Source organism: Schistocerca americana, chromosome 7 (genome assembly GCF_021461395.2).
Source record: "Schistocerca americana isolate TAMUIC-IGC-003095 chromosome 7, iqSchAmer2.1, whole genome shotgun sequence".
In the NCBI taxonomy this organism is placed as follows: Eukaryota; Metazoa; Arthropoda; class Insecta; order Orthoptera; family Acrididae; genus Schistocerca; species Schistocerca americana.
In genome coordinates, this window is record NC_060125.1 from 482,797,551 (window position 1) to 482,821,351 (window position 23,801).

General features: G+C 43.5%; 1 protein-coding gene across 1 annotated transcript in view; it reads left to right on the forward strand.

Annotated features, from left to right (window-relative positions):
• Positions 1–5,585, forward strand: part of LOC124622298 (zwei Ig domain protein zig-8-like) — a 909,359-nt gene extending 903,774 nt beyond the window's left edge. Inside the window, exon 6 of the mRNA XM_047147970.1 lies at positions 5,337–5,585. Coding sequence (XP_047003926.1) covers positions 5,337–5,446 — 110 coding nt within the window. The 3' untranslated portion in view covers positions 5,447–5,585. The remainder of the gene's footprint in view (positions 1–5,336) is intronic.
• The last annotated feature ends 18,216 nt before the right edge of the window (positions 5,586–23,801 follow it).

A 23,801-nucleotide genomic window follows, 5' to 3' on the forward strand; every position in this document is an offset into this window, starting at 1 on the left:
GGAATTAAGGGTAACAAAGCAATAGTGGAAATGATGAACTTCGGTTGGAAATAGTCCATGACAAAGGAAAATCCAGAAACACTTTCCCAGTTTAATTCACGCACTACTGCAAAATGAATGATGTAGGTGTTAGTGGTAACGAAAAATAACTGAAATCATTAAAATTGAAGAAGTTCCCTGAGACCGTTGGATATCTGTCAGATACTACACAGAATTTTCAGCTGAAGTAGCACCTCTGTTAAGGAGACTATAAGGCAGATCCCTCGAACAAACACTTGCCCCAGGTCTTACACATCTGCAAGAAGGGCAGCAAGAGTGCTAGCAGCGAAAAAAGCATGCCAAATTTAAAAGAATGCAAAAACCCCAAGACTGACAAAGTTTTGCAGAAGTTCGAAGTATAGCGCGTACTTCAATGGGAGATGCTCTCAGTGATTTCCACAACGAAACTCTGTCTCAAAATCTGACAGAAAACCCAAAGACATGATGGTCATACGTAAGGAATACCAGTGGCAAGACGCAGTCAATACCTTCATTGCGCGATAACAACGGTGAAGTCATTGATGACAGTGCCACTAAAGCAGAGTTATTAAACACGATTCTCCGAAACTCCTTCACCAAACAAGAAGAAGTAAATATTCCTGAATTCTAATCAAGAACAACTTCCAAGATAAACATAGAAGTAGATATCCTCGGGGTCGCAAAGCAGCTTAAATGACTTAATAAAAGCAAGGCTTCCGGTCTATATGGTATATCAGTCAGTTTCCTCTCTGAGTATGCTGATACCATAGCTCCATATTTAGCAATTATATACAACCGCTCGCTCACAGAAAGACCCGTACCTAAAGACTGGAAAGTTGAATTACAGGCCCATATCACTAATGTCGATTTGCAGTAGGGTTTTGGAACATATACTGTATTCAAACATCATGAAGTACCTCGAAGAAAACGATTTATTGACACGTAGCACGGATTCAGAAAATATCGTTCTTGCGAGAGACAACTAGCTCTTTATGCTCATGAAGTAATGAGTGCCACCGGCATTGTTTGTCAAATTGATTCCATATTTTTAGATTTCCAGAAGGCTTTTGACACGGTTCCTCAGGAGCGTCTTCTGACTAAACTGCGTGCCTAAAAACAGAAATAATATCCGGCGTCCTCAAGGAAGTGTTATAGGCCCTCTATTGTTCCTGATCTATATTAACGACATACGAGACAATCTCAGTAGCCGTCTCAGATTGTTTGCAGATGATGCTGTCATTTACCGTCTTGTAAAGTCATCAGATGACCAAAACGAATTGCAAAATGATTTAGCTAAGATATCTGTATGGTGCGAAAAGTCTCAGTTGACCCTGAATGAAGAAAAGTGTAAAGTTATTCACATGAGTACTAAAAGAAATCCGCTAAATTTCGATTACGCGATAAGTTACGCAAATAAGAAGGCTGTAAATTCAGCTAAATACTTGGTGACTAAAATTACAAGTAACCTAAATTGGAACGGTCAAGTAGATAATATTGTGGGTAGAGCAAACCAAAGACTGTGATTCATTGGCAGAACACTTAGAAGGTGCAACAGGTCTGCTAAAGAGACTGCTTACACCACACTTGTCCACCCTATTCTGAAATATTGCTGTGCGCTGTGGAATCCGCATCAGATGGGACTGACGGATGACATCGAAAAAGTACAAAGTATTATCGTGAAGTAGGGGAGATTGTGCCGCAGACATGATACGTGAGTTGGCGTGGCAATCATTAAAACAAAGGCGATTTCGTTGCGACAGGGTCTCCTCATGAAATTTCATCACCAGTTTTCTCCTCCGATTGAGAAAACATTCTATTCGCCCCCACCTACATAGGGAGAAATGATCATCACGATAAAGTAAGAGAAATCAGGGCTCGCACAGAAAAATTTTAAGTGTTCGATTTTCCCGCGCGCCGTTCGAGAGTGGAACGATAGAGAGACAGCTGGAAGGTGGTTCATTGAACCCTCTGCCAGGCACTTTATTGTGAATAGCAGAGTAATCACTTGCATGTAGATGTAGATGTCAGGCTACTAGTTTCGGTGCTTCAGTGCATCATCTTCAGAATTGTACGCATAAACAGTAATTATAGCATCGTAAACTTACTATCTACGCACTAAAAAGACATTAGAAACAGAATAAGAATCATTTGATAAAACCAACAGATACATCCATTCTCAAAAAACTTCAGTACACCATTAAGTATTAATAAATAGTATATTTGTTCAACGTATAGAGTGGAAATTCATTATGGCCTAACTTCGTTAATTAAATATTACATGATTTTTATTGGCCAGTTGGACGATAAATTGACTGCACATTCCTGAAATAACCTACTAAATTACAAAACTAAGTGTAGGAAATGATAAGTGTATGAAATAAGTGAAGCAAAGAAACATGTATCTACGTGCAAGTAGTCCTTGCACAAGAACACCCTCACTTCAGAGTAGTAAAATTTTAACCTGAAAACCGAATAAAGGCATGTTTATGCCGTACGTACAAAATAAATGTCCAAAAACGTCTCAAGTGGCGAAATGTAGAGAATGACCTATGTCATATCATACACTGAATGTACAGAACTCAAGATAATTTCACAAGTTGCGACATGGACGCGAATTGAACAGTGACCCTAATATAGAATAAATTTCCTTTGCTTCACGTCTATGGTCACAAATTGTTTCTCATCAGACTACCGATTTCGGTCTATAATGACCACCTTCAGATCTGTTTTATAAGAACTTGTCCTATGGCTTCATTGCATTAGGACATGTTTTTATAAAAAACATCTGAAGATTGTCATTATAAACCGAAACCGGCAGTCTGATGACAACAAATTTGCGACCATAGACGTGAAATAAAAGAAATTTACTCAAGATAATGTTCAGGATGGATAACATGTACACATCTGTGAGAAAGTAGCCCTCAACAAACGCTAAATGTCAGTATGGCAAGCTGTCAAAATGACAATATAAATACAGCTATGTATCTTGACAAAATATGAAATGCTGAGGTGTAAACCGTTGAGGGACATGCTTATATCATGTACATAAAATGAATGTCCCAGACTGTCACAGTATCAAATGTAGGACACCAAGGATAATCATAACATATGCATAATGCATATATCGTGCACTGCCATGAAACAATAACACACTAGAACAACTGTTTAATTATCCCAGGAGGATGCAGCGGACTGTAGAGCTTAACTCAAAGTCATCTATTCATGAAGTGTCAGAAAATTATTCTGACTAACAAACCACTCTAAAAGTGCTCGTATGTATTGAACAAAAGAAAACACAAAAATATAAAATTAATTAAAAATTATGGTTCAAGGAGGCAGTATTCGAACCTGCCAGACTGAAGCGCCTAGAACCGCTTGGCGACTCTGGCCAGCCATTCAAAATTACATATACGTATGAATAAATGGACTGTAACCATTACACACCTTGGACTATGAAACACATTAAAACCAAACCCGCCCGGCTAGCCACGCCGTCTAACGCTGTGCTTCCCGAGCGGAAAGGCGTTCCAGTCCCCTGCACGAATCTCGTATCCTGGTATTCTGCCTCTTGCCTTAAGATCGGCCACACTAGTTACATGAGACTCTAGTATAGCAACAACATCAATGTTCCTCTCACGGAGAATTCGAGACAGAGTTTCGCATTTGGTTCTGCTTAGTCCTTCAATATTTAGTTGGAAAATTCGGAGGCTAGGTCCGATATTTCTTGTCACGCATCTCCTGCAGGAGCCATTATCTGACAGGCTTGCTTCCATGTGCGCAAGGCCAGGAGATCCTCTAGAGAAGATGAGTCTGGCGACAGCTATCGTTCTAGCTCATTTAGCATTACCCAGGGTGCACGTGTGGACTTCTTCTACGGAGGCGAGCTAGATTACACCCCTGACAACCGTGAACTTATCTGTCCATCAGAGAAATCTAAGGGCTTTGAACTTCCACGACAGCTATGGAAAAGCCTAAACAGAATCCGAACAGGACATGGACTATGTGCACGCCGGCCGGTGTGGCCGAGCGGTTCTAGGCGCTACAGTCTGGAACCGCACGACGGTCGCAGGTTCGAATCCTGCCTCGGGCATGGATGTGTGTGATGTCCTTGGGTTAGTTAAGTTTAAGTAGTTCTAAGTTCTATGGGACTGATGACCACAGCAGTTAAGCCCCATAGTGCTCAGAGCCATTTCAACCATTTTGAACTATTTGCACACAATCTACAGAAGTGGGGAAAGCTTCCCAGCCCTAGCTGTGACTGTGGAGCACCTAATCAAACAATACAGCGCATCGCCCAGGACTGTGAATTAAGAGCCTACCAGGGTAGTCGGGCTAACTTCTTCAACGCCACACAGCCCTGCCTCGAAAGGATCGCCAATATGGACATCAGAATTTGAACACTTGTGTAACGCAAAATATCTGCTGTGATATTACTTTTTATTGTGTATATCTATTATATTTAATTGAATGTGTACCCTTCACTTATGTACTTTATAGTGTATCTTATCATATAATTTCATAATGTAATAATATGTGAAAACCATGTGTGTAGCGCCAAATGCTAAATAAATCATGTCTACATGTACGCGTACACCATAATTACTCTACCACGCAAACATCTGGGGTTACACTCGTCTGGTATGAGACGTTCCCGGGGGCGGGGGGTCCACTGGGGGCAGAACCACACAGTAACCCTGGGCTCGGTGTGGGGTGGCGGTGGGCTGGGTGGACTGTTGTGGCCTGTTGTGGAGTTGTGAGCCACTGAGGGCTATGGCGGAAATAAGTCTCTCCGTCGTTTCTAGGTCCCCGGTTTAATACACTATGTAATAGAAATGGAAATGAGCGTTTGGCGTCATTGGTCGGGAGGCCACTTACAAGGCAGGTCCGGCCGCCGTGGTGTAGGTCTTATTACATTCGACGCCACATTGGGCGACCTGCGTGCCGGATGGGGATGAAATGATGATGAAGACAACACCCAGTCCCCGAGCCTAGTAAATCCCCGAACCAGCCGGGAATCGAACCCGCGCCCGTAGAACGGCAATCCGTCATGCTGGCCACTCAGCTATCGGGGTGGACACAAAATACAATACACGCGCACATTAAAAACAGAAGCCATCACATCTATGCAATCAGAATTTCAAAATTAACATGCTGGCCATACATATGGTCTGGAAGACAAACCACATTATTAATGGACCAATGATGAGGCCACATAACATGCGAGTAACTAAATCATAAGTAAATCCAGTACGTCTGTTCTTAGATGATACGACCAAGGTGTCACGGTGTTCATTCTTTTTGCATTGTGCGGTGTGCAGGGGAGCTGCCAGCGGCGATGCAGCACGGCGGGCAGGTTCACCACTCGCCGGCGGCGCACGCGCTGTCGCTGGCGGGCTGCCTGTGCCTGCTGCTGGTGCTCGCCCCATGACCCCGCACCTCCTAGGTCTGGTCAGCCAGTGGCTAGCGGCAACCCGAACTCCCCACTTCCGCCGCGCCGCGCCGCGGCGCTGCCAGAGCGACCCGTCGGCGGCTGCCGTCGGCTACACCAGCGCAGCTCTGCAGGCTGTCCCGGACCGCGGCTACGCACCCTACTTGTACAGCGAGTCGCCCTGTGGCGAGTGGATCCTGGTCGTTGCTGCCTGCGACCGTTCTGTTCACTGGATCTCTTGAGACCGAGAACTACGTGTCAGTGTTTACCATTTGTTGTACAAATCGTTATAGACTATCTCATCCAAATAGGGAAAAAGAAGGGAAGAAAAAGAATCTCTGCAGATAACTTGGAATGTGCGCGTAGCTAAGAGCACAAGTGTCTGTCACAGTTTCTGAGGAAAAGAGTGCTGTATGAGACTACGTGTGATCCCACCAATCTATTATATGAACTGCTAATACTCGTAGCGCTGATGTTCACACTCACGTATCCCCCCCAGCGTCCCACGTGACTGCAGACGTTACCAATCGAGCGAACATTAACAGCCGTTATTTTGAAACTGACTTTCAGAAGACATGCTGTGATATACTCGATGACAAGGACACAGAATAATAACAAACTCGCCAGGTAGCGTACGTGGACTGATGAAATGCTCACGCATACACACGGCCTTCTGCAGTCTATGGACAATTACTACAAGTTGAAGTCTCGGGTGCACAAGACTGTTCACTTCAATCACTAGCCTGAGAGAACAATGAAGGCCAGTCGTGCTATTGCCGTTGATACATTTCGAGAAATATATACAAATATTTTAAAATGTTTATCATTCGATTTTAACATTGTTTATATGACATGGCCTTTCTGTGGTTCAATTGTTAACAGGTGCTAGTCCACATATACTACATACCGCATTTCACCAGTCTTCTTGCGCTACTCATTGGCGTAATAAGTGTGCAGTCGCTTGAAGCCAAGATCGTTTGTCTGTCTGTTTACCTGTTTGTTTTGTCTGTCTGTCTATGTGTTTCAATAAAGTATGACTGTTATATTCTCTAGTGTTCTTTAGAAATATATTGTGAGCTGCAGCATGCAGCGTTTTGCGTGTACCAGATAATCCCATGCATACATTTCAATGCCACCTCACTTTCAGAACACAATGCAATCAACTCTAGCATGTAGAGAAAATAAATCTACATCCCAGAGTGAGGAAACCATGAGTGAACGTAAAGCCTATGCACCAGATGAGAGCATATTGCTGTACCGGAAACTTCAGAATTAACGTCAAGTAAGTAACACATCCAGAAATCACCCATTATATTCTCAGCCTCCCATTGAAAATATATTACTTTACCTTTTTTTTTAGCAAACTTACCACTTACATTCCACTTACACACTTCCGCGTCACATTTTATGCAGCCGCAATTTCCAATGATTGAAATTATTTTCCATTGAACGGAGACAAGAAAGATTATATAAACAACTAACTATTTTAAAATGAAACAGTAACTCACGTCCTAACATTTTTACTAATCATAGATACTTTTTTCCATCTTTATATACATTAATTCTCACTTATTCTCAGATAAACAACTGGAAAGAAGCGTTCTAAGACATTGAAACACAGATAATGAGAGAAGTTGAAAAGCCACAAATAAGGATAAGTTTTAACGAAACACCGATTCACTGACAAACTATGGGTAACATGTGACCATGGCCGTGATCACTTTGAAAGAATAATTCCACCTTGTGCCAAGTGCATGTAGGATATCCACACACTTTCTAAATCGTGATGGTCGCACGAGAACTCCTTACATTCGTATGGAAATACATACTCAGTCTCTCAAAAACAGACAACAAGGCAATTATGAACATAATGTTTGCTTGGATTACACTCTGAATAAGGTGTAAATCGTATCATTTTCAGTTCACCCACCGTGACTCGTGACTAAAAAGATTTGATGATGCTATAGGGAATTTAATTGTGAATGAACAGACCGTTATTTAAAATCTGCTCCTTCTGAACGAAAGTGTAGCTACACAACCATTAGGGCACTTTTCTAGCTATCTCTCCACGTGGAAAGATCAAGCAGCGTCAAGTTATTTTACGATCACAAAACCAAGAGGAGTGTTAATGACATACTCTAGAATTAAAACGAACGAAGAAGTAGTATAACTGCTGGACTTTCAGACCTACCAGCAATACAACGAATATACGAAATAGAATATCTATAACACTACAAAGTGTATTTCTGGAGCATGGATCAGGAGGTGTATTGTCTCTTTTGTTATTGTTGATGTTAATAGTCCACTTTATTATACTCGACCTGCAGCTTTTCACTTATCGTTGAGCAACCAATGTTTAAACTGTTTGAGCAAATAACATCCATATTGTACTTTCGTAAGTTAGTACGGAAAGTTCAAACTGGTCGTAGAAGATCTTTGAAGGTACAGTGGGAATTTACTTCTAAATACACAAATTTACCAAATCAACTTCAAGAAATTTTTATCCTCATGCTTATATATTCTAACTATCCAAGTATTCTTTTTTTTTCTTTTGGTTGTCCAAAGTGCACAGATCCATCAATTGTTTTCGTCACTGAAACATTAATTGTTATCACCCTTCAGCTGGAGATCTAACTGTACACTATTTTTGTCTCACTGTAATTAATCTTCAAGCCTACTGTCATAACTTTCTGAATATTATGTTTTAATTCTTTTATATGCGTAGAAAATAAAACAATTACATTTGCGAAGCGAGAGTGATACAGATAAGCTCTAGTTATGCGTTTTCCCAGTGTACTGCATTGGTGTGCAAAACCTAAGAACGAAAGAACTTCCGCATGATGTGTCACTGCCAAGTAACATAGCTCACTGAGACTTGGACTATGCAAAGGAAACATTGCTACGGTATAGTACAGAACGTAACTGAAACAAATACCCAATGAGACGAAAAGAAACGACGCCTGAATTCGAAGAAAATAACTACGCAGGGCTCACTGCGATTCATTCTTGATGGTCCCAGGGAATTACAGTATGCAGAAGGGGCTTGGTCGTTGAAACATATGGACACGCCGAAATACGTCTCCCCACGCAACCCAAACATGCAGGATGTGGTTTAGGTCTGGAGAACGGGAGGGACAACCCATTTCTCGAATATTCTCTCCTTCCGAAGGCTCCTAACACAGCGCTGTTCGATGCGGTGGAGCTTTACATCCACCGAGGTCACTCTGACATCATGCATATTGGGAAGAAGAAAATAAAGTAACTTAGAGTGAGTGCACCGTGTTCACAGATTTGAAGGCCAGTATTCTAATATATATGCCTCACCATAACGCCAGGGCAACCAGAACGTTCGTGTTGGATGAAGCTGGGCGTACCCTCATACGGCAAGAGCCGGGAACAAGTAATACACTCAGGAACAATGACTAGCATTCGGGAGGATGCCGCTTCAAACCCACGTCCGGCCATCCTGTTTTAGGTTTTCCCTGATTTCCCTAAATCGCTTCAGGCAAATGCCGGGACGGTTCCTTGGAAGGGCACAGCCGACTCCCCATCCTCCACTAATCTCATGGGACTGACGAACTACCTCTTCGGTCACCTCCCCCCAAACCAACCAACCAAGAACTTTGTCGAACGTGATCTTTTCCCTGGTCCTGGTGTGATGGTGTGCACTGACTTTCCTACTGCCCATTAAAATTGCTACACCACGAAGATTACGTGCTACAGACGCGAAATTTAACCGACAGGAAAAAGATGCTGTGATATGCAAATGATTAGCTTTTCAGAGCATTCACACAAGGCTGGCGCTGGTGGCGACACATACAACGTGTTACATGAGGAAGTTTCCAACCTATTTCTCATACACAAACAGCAGTTGACCGGCGTTGCCTGGTGAAACGTTGTTGTGGTGCCTCGTGTAAGGAGGAGAAATGGGTAGCATCACGTCTCCGACTTTCATAAAGATCGGAATATAGCCTATCGCGATTGCGGTTTATCGTATAGCGACATTGCTGCTCGCTTTGGTCGAGATCCAATGACTATTAGCAGAATATGGAATCGGTGGGTTCAAGTGGGTAATAAGGAACGCCGTGCTGGATCCCAACGGCCTCGTATCAATAGCAGTCGAGATGACAGGCATCTTATCCGCATGGCTGTAACGGATCGTGCAGCCAAGTCTCGATCCCTGAGTCAACAGATGGGGACGTTTGCAAGACAACAACCATCTGCACGGACAGTTCGACGACGTTTGCAGCAGCATGGAGTATCAGCTCGGAGACCATGGCTGTGGTTACCCTTGACAATGCATCACAGACAGGAGCGCCTGCGATGGTGTACTCAACGACGAACCTGGGTGCACGAATGGCAAAACGTCATTTTTTCGGATGAATCCAGGTTCTGTTTACAGCATCATGAAGGTCGCATCCGTGTTTGGCGACATCGCGGTGAACGCACATTGGAAGCGTGTATTCGTCATTGCCATACTGGCCTATCACCCGGCGTGATGGCATGGGGTGCCATTGGTTACACGTCTCGATCACCTCTTGCTCGCATTGGCGGCACTTTGAACATTGGACGTTACATTTCAGATGTGTTACGACCCGTGGCTCTACCCTTCATTCGATCCCTGCGGAACCCTACATTTCAGCAGGATAATGCACGACCGCATGTTGCAGGTCCTGAACGGGCCTTTCTGGATACAGAAAATGTTCGACTGCTGCCCTGGCCAGCACATTCTCCAGATCTCTCACCAACTGGAAACGTCTGGTCAATGGTGGCCGAGCAAATGGCTCGTCACAATACGCCAGTCATTACTCTTGATGAACTGTGGTATCGTGTTGGTATCGTACATGGGCAGCTGTATATGTACACGCCATACAAGCTCTGTTAATGCCGAGGCGTATCCAGGCCGTTATTAAGGCCGGAGGTGGTTGTTCTGGGTAACTGATTTCTCAGGATCTATGCACCCTAATTGCGTGAAAATGTAATCACATGTCAGTTGTAGTATTACATATTTGTCCAATGAATACCCGTGTATCATCTGCATTTCCTCTTGGTGTAGCAATTTTAATGGCCAGTAGTGTATTTGTTGCCACACTGCTGGAAAAATGAATTAGTACACCTGGAAAGACAACGTCAATTATTGATCCTATGAGAGTATGTGGCACATGGGGGATAGTAGATGTACTGATTATGGTTTCAACATCGTATGCCAACAGATAGCGTAGCGGCATGGCCTTCCATAGCGCCATCTGTGTCTACCCTTTAATAGAGAAAATGGAGTGTGGTGTCATGGTTTTCAGCGATGAAAGCAGATTCTGCCTATACGTAAGGGATGGTCGTTTGTGTGTACGACGTAGCGCTGGTGAGTGCTATGTCGTAGAGTGAATTTGTCCAGGACGCACTGGCCTCACTCCAGGGCTTATGGTCTGTTTTGCGATAAGCTACAACTCTCTTTTCTGGAGGGGACCCCAAACAGCGCTCGGTACGGGCAGAACATTTTGAGACCTGTTCATCCACCGTTCTTGTAACTGGAAAGTGATGTGTTGTTCCAAAAGGACAATGCCCGCCCACACGTTACCCGTGAAACTTAACGTGCACTGCCAGACGTGCAGCAGCTTTCCTGGCTTGCACGATCTCCGTTTGGGATATGATGGGACGTGTGGGATGTTGCTGGACTTGCCAACTAACAATTCTTACAGAACTAAGTGAACAGTTCGATCAGGCGTGGAATAAAGTATCCCAGGACAGTATTCGCCAAATGTACGATGGATAGGATACCACAATCAGCGCTGGCATTGCCGCCCATGGAGCCTACACCGCCAGTGTTGCTAGATACCAGGTACTTCAGAACTTCTTGTGCTACTGATCTGTAAGTGTAATCATTTCGCGCACTCCATATGCACTGTTGCAACAATAAATCTTGATTAAATTGGAAAACTCAAACCAATTTTTTTCCAGCAGTATTTATTTGTGGGAGGGGCTACCACACCTCTGCCAGAAGACCACATTATAGTGAAGTTGAGTAAGCAACAGGCTTCCTAGCACATGACACTCGGGGACTACCAAGCTACATATGGCTAACAGATTACGATCGAAACACCAACAGGGGTCGCCAATCGAATGGACAGCTTTCCTTCGCTGGTCACGTGTCAGGAAGCAAGACCGACAGGATCCTGGCGCTGAGGCCTGTACTTAGGCCAGTGCATGTGCCATGAATGGCGAGTCCTCATGGCCCAGGCGCTGAATGCTGCGGTGTTGCTTCCATGAGTAGTTCAGAGCCCTCGCCGCATTGTCACAGATGTCTGGGCCACGCTTCTCGTCTCGGATGCTGCAACTTGGCCATCCAGAAGAAGACGTAGTGCCCGAGCAGTGGACTGATATGACACAGGATAGCGGTGAGGGGAGTGGTGACGTACTGGATTATAAATAGCACCAACATAGTATAAACAGTCTTTACTAAACAATAAAAAATTATCAAAACGTTATTCACACTAGCCCATGGAAACAGAACTAGGTCCAGACCAAGGACCTTGAAATCCACCAGAGACCATGAATATTCCAAAGTTCAGATGTGACGGACTTTAACTAAAACGGGTATACGTATTACTTTGAACAGCGTTATCTTGACGTTTGAATTCCTTATTTTGAGGCTAACTGACATATTCTCATTAGTGGAATTATTAACACCACAGTTTTAAAATTGCCCCTTAACTAAAATCGATTACCTGTTTCATGATTAAGTGAATGAATTTTTAATTCTTTTGGTTTTTCTTTGTGAAAAAATCTTTATGCATAGCTGATTTTTTTGATCCCTCTTGGTTTTTTTTAATAATTATTGATGGTTGGTTCATCCTTTGATTTTTCTGTAAAGTTTTTTTTTTTTTTTTGTGAATACCCATATGCTGATTTAAATGTAATTAGATATTGTTTTGGTGTTGATTATTTTTCTTTTAGTTTAATTTTATTGAGTTTTTTTTATTTTTTCATTAATAATTAGTGCTACAGGTTCAGTTTATATAACTTCTTATCATTCTAATTGTTTCATTTTTACGGTTTTGATTTTAGTGATTGTACTTTACTGTTCATTTGGTGGATTGAGTCTTCTTCCTTTTTGTGGATAGATTGGTTACTACTTTACTTTTAATTAATTGATGTTAGGCCTCTATTGTTAAGGCTGCATTGTTTGTCTTATACTGTATAGTCACTCCTGGTGCGACTTGGAGTAGCGTGTTTCTTAGCTAGCCTTGGCTGTTAAGAATATCTTACTCCATCCTATTGAGGCTTGCTAGGTGACACATGCTTTCTTACTCTTCACACAGTTGTGAATCGTCCAAGCAAAAGAATGCACGTTAGTTTTAAGGTTGCCGCATCTCACGTCCAGCTACTCTATAAAATTGGAATTGTTTTAATTAAAGGAGTTGTTTTAATTACAAGATGTTTCTGATAACCTCCTCGGTTGCACAAAATTATTGTCCAATTGACCATGGTTCCGACAGCACTAAGGGGGCCTTCATTAGAATAGAAACCACGTAAGATTACAAGTAATCACAACGTAGGGTGAAAAACATGTAATTTTTATTCTGATGAAGACCGCATTAGTGCTGTCGAAACCATGGTCAATTTGCCAATAATTTTGTGCAACCGATGTGGCTACACATATATCTTGTAATTAAGTTAACGGACGGTTGCTGAACCTCAGCCAATAAAAGTGTTTAAAATTTAAATGAATTGTGTTTCCTAAATCCCTGATGTGACGTAGGTCACGTTAAACTATATAATATCTTTGGATTGTGCATCAGTGAATTTCTGTTTCCTTAAAGGTGACATACGTCACGTTTATCTTTATTATATCTTTTTGAACTTGTTCAGTAAATTTCTGCTTCCTTAAAGGTGGCATATCTAATGACTTCTTTAGTCCAAGGTGACACACGCGTGTTTTGCTAAATTGTACCTTCTCATGCTCTTGAAACAAATACCCGGATCATGTAGACCTGATCTTCAACGAGCCGACAGGCAGGCGCTTAAATTCACGGCTATACAAGACAGAATGGTGCCCCCGACACATAAACTGAAACTGAGCGAAGCATCAACCGTCGCCCGGCCTCAGATGATTGCTGTCAACTAACGAGTGTGCTTCCTTGCGTAAACGTCAGTTCACAGCTAACAGTGGTCATTAAGTAAAATACAAATAACGGATCACAATCACCTCAGCAGTGATGTACTGACTTCAGTGGAGACAGTCTTGCGCGAATTTACAGTCACTGTAGTTGCGTCTGAACATTAAAAGACTTTCTGTAAACAACAGGTATGTAAATCTTGTACAGATCAATGACTCGTAAGCTCTATTAAGTAAACCTCACCTGACACTTCCAAAGACAGTTAGACATCACCACAACCGCACTATACAGCGACAATCAAGAAAGGCCGCCAAAACTATACACGAGATACTGCAGAAATAAGATTTGAACCATCTCCGTTAATGAGCACTACTTGCTCATAGATCGTGTAGACATCTGATATCGCACACACACTCAACGAATATACACTGAATCGCTCAACGAACTGGTACAGCATGCGTATTCAATTACAGAGATATGTAATCAGGCAGAATACGGCGCTGCGGTCGACAACGTCTATGTAAGACAACAAGCCTCTGGTGCAGTTGTTAGATCGGTTACTGCTGCTACAACTGGAGGTTGTGAAGATTTAAGTGAGTTTTTAACGTGGTGATACAGTCGGCGCACGAGCGATGGGACACAGCATTTCCGAGGTAGTGATGAAATGGGGACTTTCCCGTACGACCACTTCACGAGTGCACTGTGAATATCACGAATCCGGTAAAACATCAAATCTCCGACATCGCTGCGGCCGGAAAAGGATCCTGCAACAAGGGGTCAACATCGATTGAAGAGAATCGTTCTACGCGACAGAAGTGTAACTGATGCTGATTTCAATGCCGGGCCATCAACAAGTAAGTGTCAGTGTGCGAACCAGTCAACGAAACATCATCGATATGGGCTTTCGCAACAGTAGGCCCACTAGTGTACCCTTGATGACTGTACGACACAAAGCTTGACGCCTCGCCAGGGCGCCACCACCGACATTGTATTGTTGATCACTGGAAACATGTTGCCTGGTCGGACGAGTCTCGTTCCAAATTGTATCGAGACGATGGACGTGTAGGGGTATGGAGAGAACGTCATAAATCCATGGATCCTGGATGCCAGTAGGGGACTGCTCAGGCTGGTGGAGACTCTGTAATGGTGTGGGGCATGGGCAGAGTGATATGGGACTCCTGATACGTCTACATACGACTCTGACGGGTGATACGTACGTAAGCATCCTGTCTGATGACAGGCAGCCATTCATGTCCATCGTGCATTCCGACGGACATAGGCAATTCCAGCAGAACAATGTGACACCGCAAACGCCCAGAATTGCTACAGAATGGCTCCAGGAACACTATACTGAGTTTAAACACTTAACGCTGGCTACTAAACTGCCCAGACATGAACACTATTGAACATATATGGGATGTGTTTCAACGTGCTGTTCAGAAGAGGTCTCCACCCCCTCGTACTCTTATGGATTTATGGAAAGCCCTGCAGCATTCACAGTGTCATTTCCCTACAGCACTACTTAAGACATTAGTCGAGTTCATGCCACGTCGTGTTGCAGCGCTTCTGAGTGCTCGCTGGGGGCCTACACGATATTTGACAGGTGTGCCAGTTTCTTTGGCTCTTCAGTGTAAAACACAAAGCACAATAGGCGCTACACTAGCAAATGCTCTTACACTAGGCGATCCGCACTTTTGTGACACTGGTAGTGAACAGAAAGGCGAGCAAATCCCACTGCCTTGATAACTACGTGTATCCCAAAGCCAGCTTCTCGGGAGTCCTGCAGTTCTACAAGTACGATAGAGAGTAGCCACTCGTGCCACAGGTTCTGTGGATGTAACAGAACTACACGTATCTCAACTCTGCGCCATACAAACATCGGCTGCGACAGTCAGCACCCATCAGCTAAGTTCACTACAACAGAACGGCGGAGTTACTTGAAACACACCCAACTCACTCCTCCAAATCGTAAACAGCGTCACTCTCCGAATCCGGTGCAACCTCCAGCGGTCAGCCCGCCTCCAGAAATCCTTGCAACCTACTTTAAATCTAAATAGGCGAATATATAACCGATACACCCGCCAGCATTGCACAGTTCTTCACCACTCAAGCTGGAACGGAGGAGAGGTGTTTAGCAGAGACATCTTATAATCCACTACCGTCATGTTCACCGGCTAATTGAAGCTGGCTGATATGCGCCTGCTGATGTGCATAGCTTGACACTGAATCGCGTAACGGGTAGGAGAACTGATCGTCATACCCTTATACGGCCTTAGAAAATTGGTCAGTGTTTTACAGGCCATCCTCTGCGCCCCCGTGCCTTGCCACGAAAGGTTATTAAGGCAAACCACATTGGCCACCCTCAGCGTGATAGGATGCCTACCGCACTGAACTTCCCAGCCTTTGTGCAACGTGAAAGCCAGAATTTGTTGCGGCGAGCTGCCTCGCAGTTTTTCGTCATCGTCTCCAGGTCGTTGGTCTCCACCAGGTATTCGTTGATGGACCGCAGATTCGAAGGAGAGGAATTAACGGAGAAGGTGAACTTGAGTCTGGGTGGAATGGTTTTATGAGCCTCATGCATAGCAGTGTTGAACGCAAAATTCAGCCATGGTATGGACCTATCCCATTGCCCTTGCAACTCTGCAGGGAATGTAATCAGGGCCACCTTCAGATTACGGTTTACCCCATCCGCGAAAGAAAGTTGCGTATGCGATAGGGTAACAGTCACGTCCTCAATGGCACCTAAAATCATCCGACAAGAATGCTGGCACGTTCTCGCTCACCAGGACCTTCGACGTCCGAGAAATTGAAAATATGTGGTGCAAGTGATTGAGCATCACTGCATTTGTCTCTAATCTGGTGGACAGTACCTTCACATATAACGATGAGCCTCTCTAGTGAGGGCAGAAGTCCCAGATAATCTACGAATACCATGTCCATAGAACATTCTGCCCGTTCTGAGCTAAGCTGCCCCTACCAGGTGTTAGGGGATGGGCTTATACATTCGTCACACTCCTCAAATAATCAAGAGTGCGCCATGTCTGAGAGCTAATTTCCCAAGACAGGGTAGGATAAGGTTATGATTGTGGATGCGGCCGTAATCAATTACTCTCGGTTGCACAACAAGCACGTAAACTTTATTTAAAGAAATTGAAATTTTAAAACAATCTTAAAAAAAAAGAAACAGAAAAAAAATCCACAATTTCAGTGCCGAAGGCCACCAACAATAACCTCAAACAACGAACGGCTGAAGCCCTGAATTAAAAGTCAGAAGAACAATTCTAAATAACACATATTAAGATTAATACTTCGTTTTAAAAGAAACTGTAAGACGTCGGAAGGCCTTATTATAAAAGAAGTCAAAGTATCACTCGGCTGAAGACCACGAACTATTTCAAATAACAAACGGCTGAAGGTCTAAATTAGAAGTCAGGAAAACAATTCCAAATAGCACACATCTCAAAAAATACCTTGCCTTTAAAACAAGAGTGCTAAAAAAAAACTTACTGCAACACTGCCGAAGACCTTATCACGAAAGAAGTGAAATTACTGCTCGGCTGAAGGCAACACACAACTTCAAATAACAAACGGCTGAAAGCCTGAATTAGAAGTCAGAAAAACAATTCCAAATAGTACACATTTCAACAAATACTTTGCTTTTAAAACAAGTTTGCTTCAAAAAAACTTATTGTAACACGGCTGGAGGCTTTATTATGAAAGAGGTGAAATTATTGCTCGGTTGAAGGCCACACACAACTTCAAATCACAAACGGCTGAAGGCCTGAATTAGAAGTCAGGAAAACAATTCCAAACAGCACTTTTAAAATAAATACCTTGCTTGTAAAACAAGTTTTCTTTAAAAAACTTACTGTAACATGGCTGAAGACCTTATCACCAAAGAATTGAAATTATTGCTCGGCTGAAGGTCACATCAACAATAATTAGAAAACAAATATCCTTAAAACAAACATCACAATCTAAGGAATCAGGACAAGCTCTTCTCAGCAAGTGTTTCAAGGGTTGGCCTGGGAAGGTAACTCAAACATAAGGTAAGATGAGACAGGCAGCCAAGAGCTGTACTCACGTAACAGGATGGCAACTCAAACTAGGGGCAGCTTAAGAGCCGACCAACTGACTAACCAATCCGCCTAACGTCCGATCACCGGTACAACAATGGAATATTTTTAGGCAAGGGCGAAGAGACAGACGGCACTACGTCTTCAGAAAACACCCAAGGCCGAAGGAAACACTAGAACCAAAGTAGACCTCCCAAAAAATATGTGCACAGTACAATACAAGAGGCTGTCGAACTACATACCACGTCGGACAGCATCAACACGATGAGGAAGATACACTGCCGGAAAAGTATGCTAACATCCAGGGCAGGTAACTGGGGCGTTAGCGGCCACAAGGCAGAAAATACCGCTGGTTGCACTCCACTAATAAGAATGATACTAAATTCAATGATGAATAACAAACAGAGAAAGACGGCTGTAATATTTCACCGCCTCGAAACCCTTCACTCATTGCCTCCACGCTCAGCGACCTGGAATCAACAACCCGTCGACCAAAGGCGAGATCTCAGTATAGTCGAGATTGCACCAGAAGTTAACTCTTCAACTTAAACGTCCAGGGTACGGTGTGCAACGAAGTAGTCGCTCTCGTAGCTACCTCTCCTCGATCCTGCAGTGGCGGCACTCCGCCAGTGGCCCCAGACAGCCCTCACACTGCACGGACCTGCTCGCTGCTGCGCCCCCAACCGACCTGATTGTTCGCAACTGCCCACTCCACACAACGCGACCCCGGAAATACTAGCGGTCGCTCCAAAGATACTACCGCAGTACTCGTATCGATAAGCGCTGCTGCTGCCACTCATGGGCCGGCAAGCCAGCACTTAGTGATGCTAGTAAATCGAGTAAGAAACGAGATGCCATAATTGCAATGACAAGGAGAAAAGCAATAAACAGCATGAACACGAGCCCACATGGCTCAATATCAAGTGTTCTTTTCTCCCACCTTGGGTCTGGAACATCCTGCTCAAGGTTTCAGTAACAGGGTTGTCTGTGCCCCATATGTGGCGCACTCTGGACCCGAAGGCTGAGATTCGAATCATCCAACCAGTGATCCCACTGCTCTTCCTGAGTCTTGCCAGCAACCACACTGGGCCTGATTATCAGTCTCTAGCACGAGCGACTTAAGTTACAGGTAGAATTTAAAACTTTTTCATCCTGAAGAGAACTACTAAATCTCCTAATTCACGTATCCACTACCTCCCATTACCCACTGATAAGGCGTTGACGCAAAGGCAATAGTCCTTCATCCGCCATCACTAACTTAGAGCAACACACAGCAGTGACTGAGGTAGATTCATTGGTCAGTAACACAATTCTTTATTTCATTTAATTTTTGTTTGTTTTAATCATGGACTCCCAGCACAGATGTGCTGGCCGACGCAGTCTTCAGGGTCTCAAACGATGCCTGCCGAGTATCTCACCACTGGAAAATTTCCTTTCAGCAGGCTGAGTGGAGAGGAAAGTGGAACAAAGTTGGGAATATGGCAGGAAGGCATGAATCACCTTAGGTGCTTGCCATCGACCTTCAGTCCGTAATCTGACACTGAGAGTCCCAAAAGGAAATCTCATCCCACGTCAAATTCTCTTTTAACGGTTTTACAGTAAACCTACCCCACGCAAGCGTTGCAGTATTTATTCAGTGTGCTCTAAACGCCGTTGAAATGTCTTGCTATATACTACTACATTATATAAATAATTATAACCGCATTTCAATCTGATACCACCTGTCATTGAATCTAAAGGAAGGGATAGAACTGCCACCTCAATCGCCAAAACAGACGACACGTGGTTGTATTCAAAAGTGTTATACTGCGCAAAATGCGGTCAGTGGCTTTGATTCCTCCATAAATGGAACCTGTTGGTAAGCTCTATTAAGGTCGAGTATTATAAAATACAAAGCTCCAGAAAACGAGGAAAAACAGCTATGAAAATCCGGCAACAAAACCGCGCTCAAAAAAACTAGGTAAAACAAATATTAGATTCCAGTCACATGTCCGATTCCTGGACAACCTTATGATACAGAACACGATAATGTACCAATGGGCTGTAGCGTCACGAACCATCTTGAGCACCAGAAACAAAGAAGAGGTGTAGAGCGAAACGTGAGGCCTTGGCGCCACATCAGCTAATCTCTCATCAATGATTACGTACATCTCTTTCATATTGGGTTGTAAAAAAGTATAGGGTGATTACTTGCCGAACATGGATCGGTAAGTGAGATACGCAATTCAGTCCTGTCGGAGACCCCAGTATGTCCGTTAGCACCTCTGGGTTTTGCCCTAACACGTCGAGCAGTGCCTGCGCCTGCTACCGTCCAGGTGAGGGATATTAAACTCATGCTCCATCCTCTTGACTGCACACACTCTGCTAAGGCACTTTCGTTCCCACAACTGAAACTTATGATGAGACTTTTATTTAAAATGGACCACCTCCTTGAACACATTATGGACCAAGATAATTCCTCACAACCGAGATACAGTTTTACTTCACCTACCACCGTCAGTGGGCTGCCATCTACTGCTCTGCATGCAGGGAATGATTCCTTAAGATTAAGGATCCAGCAGAGTCTCGAAAACCTGTTCTGCCAATGACAGTCAATCAGGGAAATTAAACTTCCTGGCAGATTAAAACTGTGTGCCGGGCTGAGACTCGAGCTCGGGACCTTTGCCTTTCACGAGCAAATGCTCTACCATCTGAGCTACCCAAGCACGACTCACGCCCCGTACTCACAGCTTTAGTTCTGCCAGTATATCCTCTCCTACCTTCGCTGGAGAGCTTCTGTGAAGTTTGGAAGGTAGAAGATGAGGTACTGGCAGAACTAAAGCTGTGAGTATGGGGCGTGAGTCGTGCTTGGGTAGCTCAGATGGTAGAGCACTTTGCCGCGAAAGGCACAGGTCCTGAGTTCGAGTCTTGGTCCAGCACACAGTTTTAATCAGCCAGGAAGTTTAGTATCAGCGCACACTCCGCTGCAGAGTGAAAATCTCATTCTGGAATCAGGGAAATGTTACTTTCAGACCCTAACAAGGCAGATACCGGTTGGTGATTAACCATAGCTGCAACAAACGTCAAATGTAAGCGCCGTCTAGTCTTAACCTTGTGACACTTCTTAACTAAAGCATACAGGTTGCTATAGCAGCTTGCACTAGCTCGCTGTCAAGTACATCCCCCTTTCACATTGGGTACTGGACAGTTACACTCAACATGCCCTTCGATGTTACACCGAAAAAATATTATCAGGTCTTTGGACTTGGGTTATTCTTTTCCTTTTAACCTTACCTTCCTATTACTTCACATATCACGGCTATTGGACAGCAGCCCTAGCTTCTCATCACAAGATTGTATGTCCTCTACATTCAGCCAATTTCCGAGGACTCACAGGTTTACTTGTAAATAAAATATGAGATTAGTCGTCCCGACTCATCCCCAGCTGGTTGTTATTCACTGTGTCATTTTCGCAGACAGGGAAACAAGGCCGCCACCATTGTTCTGATGTCCTCAATATAGTGAGTCAAAATTTCAGCATGCCCTTGCACATGACAAAAGAAGTGTGTACTTAATTCGTGACAAAATCTGCTAGACAAGTAAAGGGTAGTAACCGAGACCCGAAATTGAACAAGGATTTGCTGCATTTAATGTCACAAGCAATTAATCTACAAAACCTACTACTAGCCAGTGGAGACGCTACAGTATCAGTCACCCAGAACGTGACAGCTTTCTTGCAACTTCAGATCTCCTCATTCGAATCAGCGGAGAAGTCGATAATCCCCGGGATCACACCCCACTGTGGGTTAAGCTATTTATTAAATAGTTCCTAGCTCTCTTCTACCAATGATAATACATCTGGGAAATTACACTTCCAGAGCCTGACAAAGCCTATACCAGTTCGTGATTAATCGTTGCTGCGACAAAAGTTAAATGTGAGGGCTGCCTAGTCATAACCTTGTGGCACTTCTGAACCAGGACTATGTCCATGTCCTATCCTTGATCAATCCCCTCTTCCTTCTCCCCACTATCTGACCACTGCAGCAAAAGTAGCCTCCACTTTCAGTTCACGAAACTTTTGAAGTAACATTTCTACAAGTTTCTTACATTTCTGTTTCTGTTCCATCACCTTGAGATCCCTTATACAGTTAGACACATAATTCAGTTGTGTTTGCAACTCAAAACCGGAAACGCATGGGAGGAGGATCCAGGAACAAATCAACATTGGCCTGCACACCGACGACGTAGGTACAGTATAGTGGACACGCGTCTCTTACCGCCCAAATGGTGTCCTTCGTCGTGAGGCTGTAGTCCAATAGTCCCTCACCGTATAGCATAAGTTGCTAATGCTTCTGTCGGCAGCCGAACCACTTACACTGTGTTCATACTGGAGCTCTGGTTTAGTGAGATGTTCCCAATATCCGCCACAGATCCTTTTAGTTTACCTGAAACGCAAAACCAAACCACACGGTGTACAACATATTTTTATACGTTCTACCTTGCACAGTATCAGAACGCCAGCACTCACTGTAACCGCACTCTGCTACCTTTTATGTGGCACAGGGTACTGGGTGAGGCAATGGTAAGATACTGTCCCACAAATAGCGACAACATAGTATAAACAACGTTTATTAAACGATGAAAATTTGTTATATCAAGTCATTAGTGACCTAACCCCACGAAAGCAGTACTAAATTACAATAGGTCCGGTCCATCGATGTTCAAGTACATCAAAGACTACCATATACGAATATTCGTAACTTCAGGTGCAATGTGTTTCATCTTAAATAAAATGGTCATTTTCTCCAACAGCATTAAGAGTATAAGCGCAGTTTCTGATGAGTCTTCCAGTCTGCACAGCCGTGGTCAAAGCATTTTTTTGGCTGCTGACGTTTCGTCCAGAAATGCACTGGATATCTTCGGAGGTGCTCCTGACGTTGCTGAGTCTTACCGACTGACGAATCGGACGTCGGATAGTGACATAAATACTGTGTAAAGTGGGTGTGGTCGAGTTTACACGTGATCAGCAGAGGCAGTATTTGTGAGAGAAAAAACTTGACATTAGTTGCCTGACAAAAACTCATATATCGTTTCTGCAGCGCCACTGTGCATATATCCTTGACTTTCATGGATTCGTCTTTTCTTTTAACATTTCTATATTTTCTCCATGGAATCGTGGATAATAGTTCGTCACAGTAGATAAAATTGTGGTTTCGGGATACTTCGTAATCTGCTGACTGAAGAGCATGATCTGTCACAGCTGTTAATTCTGTTTTCACTAATCGGCAAAGACTTTTACGTTCTTTCAGGCTTGCATTGCCGCTTCTCTTAGTAGTTCCAATGTAAACCTTTCCACAAGAACAACATACCTTATATACTGAATTCTTTGACAGAGGAGGGCGTTTATCCCCTTCCTTGATGTCATGTTTCTGTAAAATCTTGCGACCCTGATAAGTTACTTTTTTTGATGACAGGAAAAGACAGTAGGCTCTTACATCGCTGTGTTTTATCATTGTCCTCTTTCCTATTATTATTAGGTCGGAGAACCCTATTTACTTTTTTGCCTGAACAGCCATTCCTCTCAAACGCCGGCTGCAGATGTTTTAATTCAGCGTCCAAATTCTTTAGACTCTGTCAGAAAGAGTTTTAATAGTTTTAATGGCACCAGTGTTTTGTTACGGGTGATGGTTGGAGTTCTTATGCAAATACATGCCACTCTATATCTCTCTTTCTATCTCTCTCTCTCGCTATATATATATATATATATATATATATATATATATATAAAAAAAAGAGAGACTTTCTGAAAACTTTAAGTTAGCAACATCCACAAGGCTGCCTCATAACTAAAACATCCAAGATGGATATTGCATTGTCTTTTTCCATCAACATGGCAAACTGGATGTTGGGATCCAACCTATAACATCTACACAATATCTTATTTGCATTTTCTAGAGGTACGAAATGTTTCGTATAAAAAATAGCGACCGCAAGACTTAATGGGTTACCATTGCGACACCATCAACTTGCTCATTAAATTAACAGGCAGCAGCCTTCCTAGCACACTACACATGAGAGCTACAAGTCCTCACGCGGCCACCAGATGGCGATCGAAGTGTTAGCAGCGGTCTCTGGCCACGTGTCAGGAAGACCGACAGTATTCTGGCGGTGAGGGCTATACTTTGG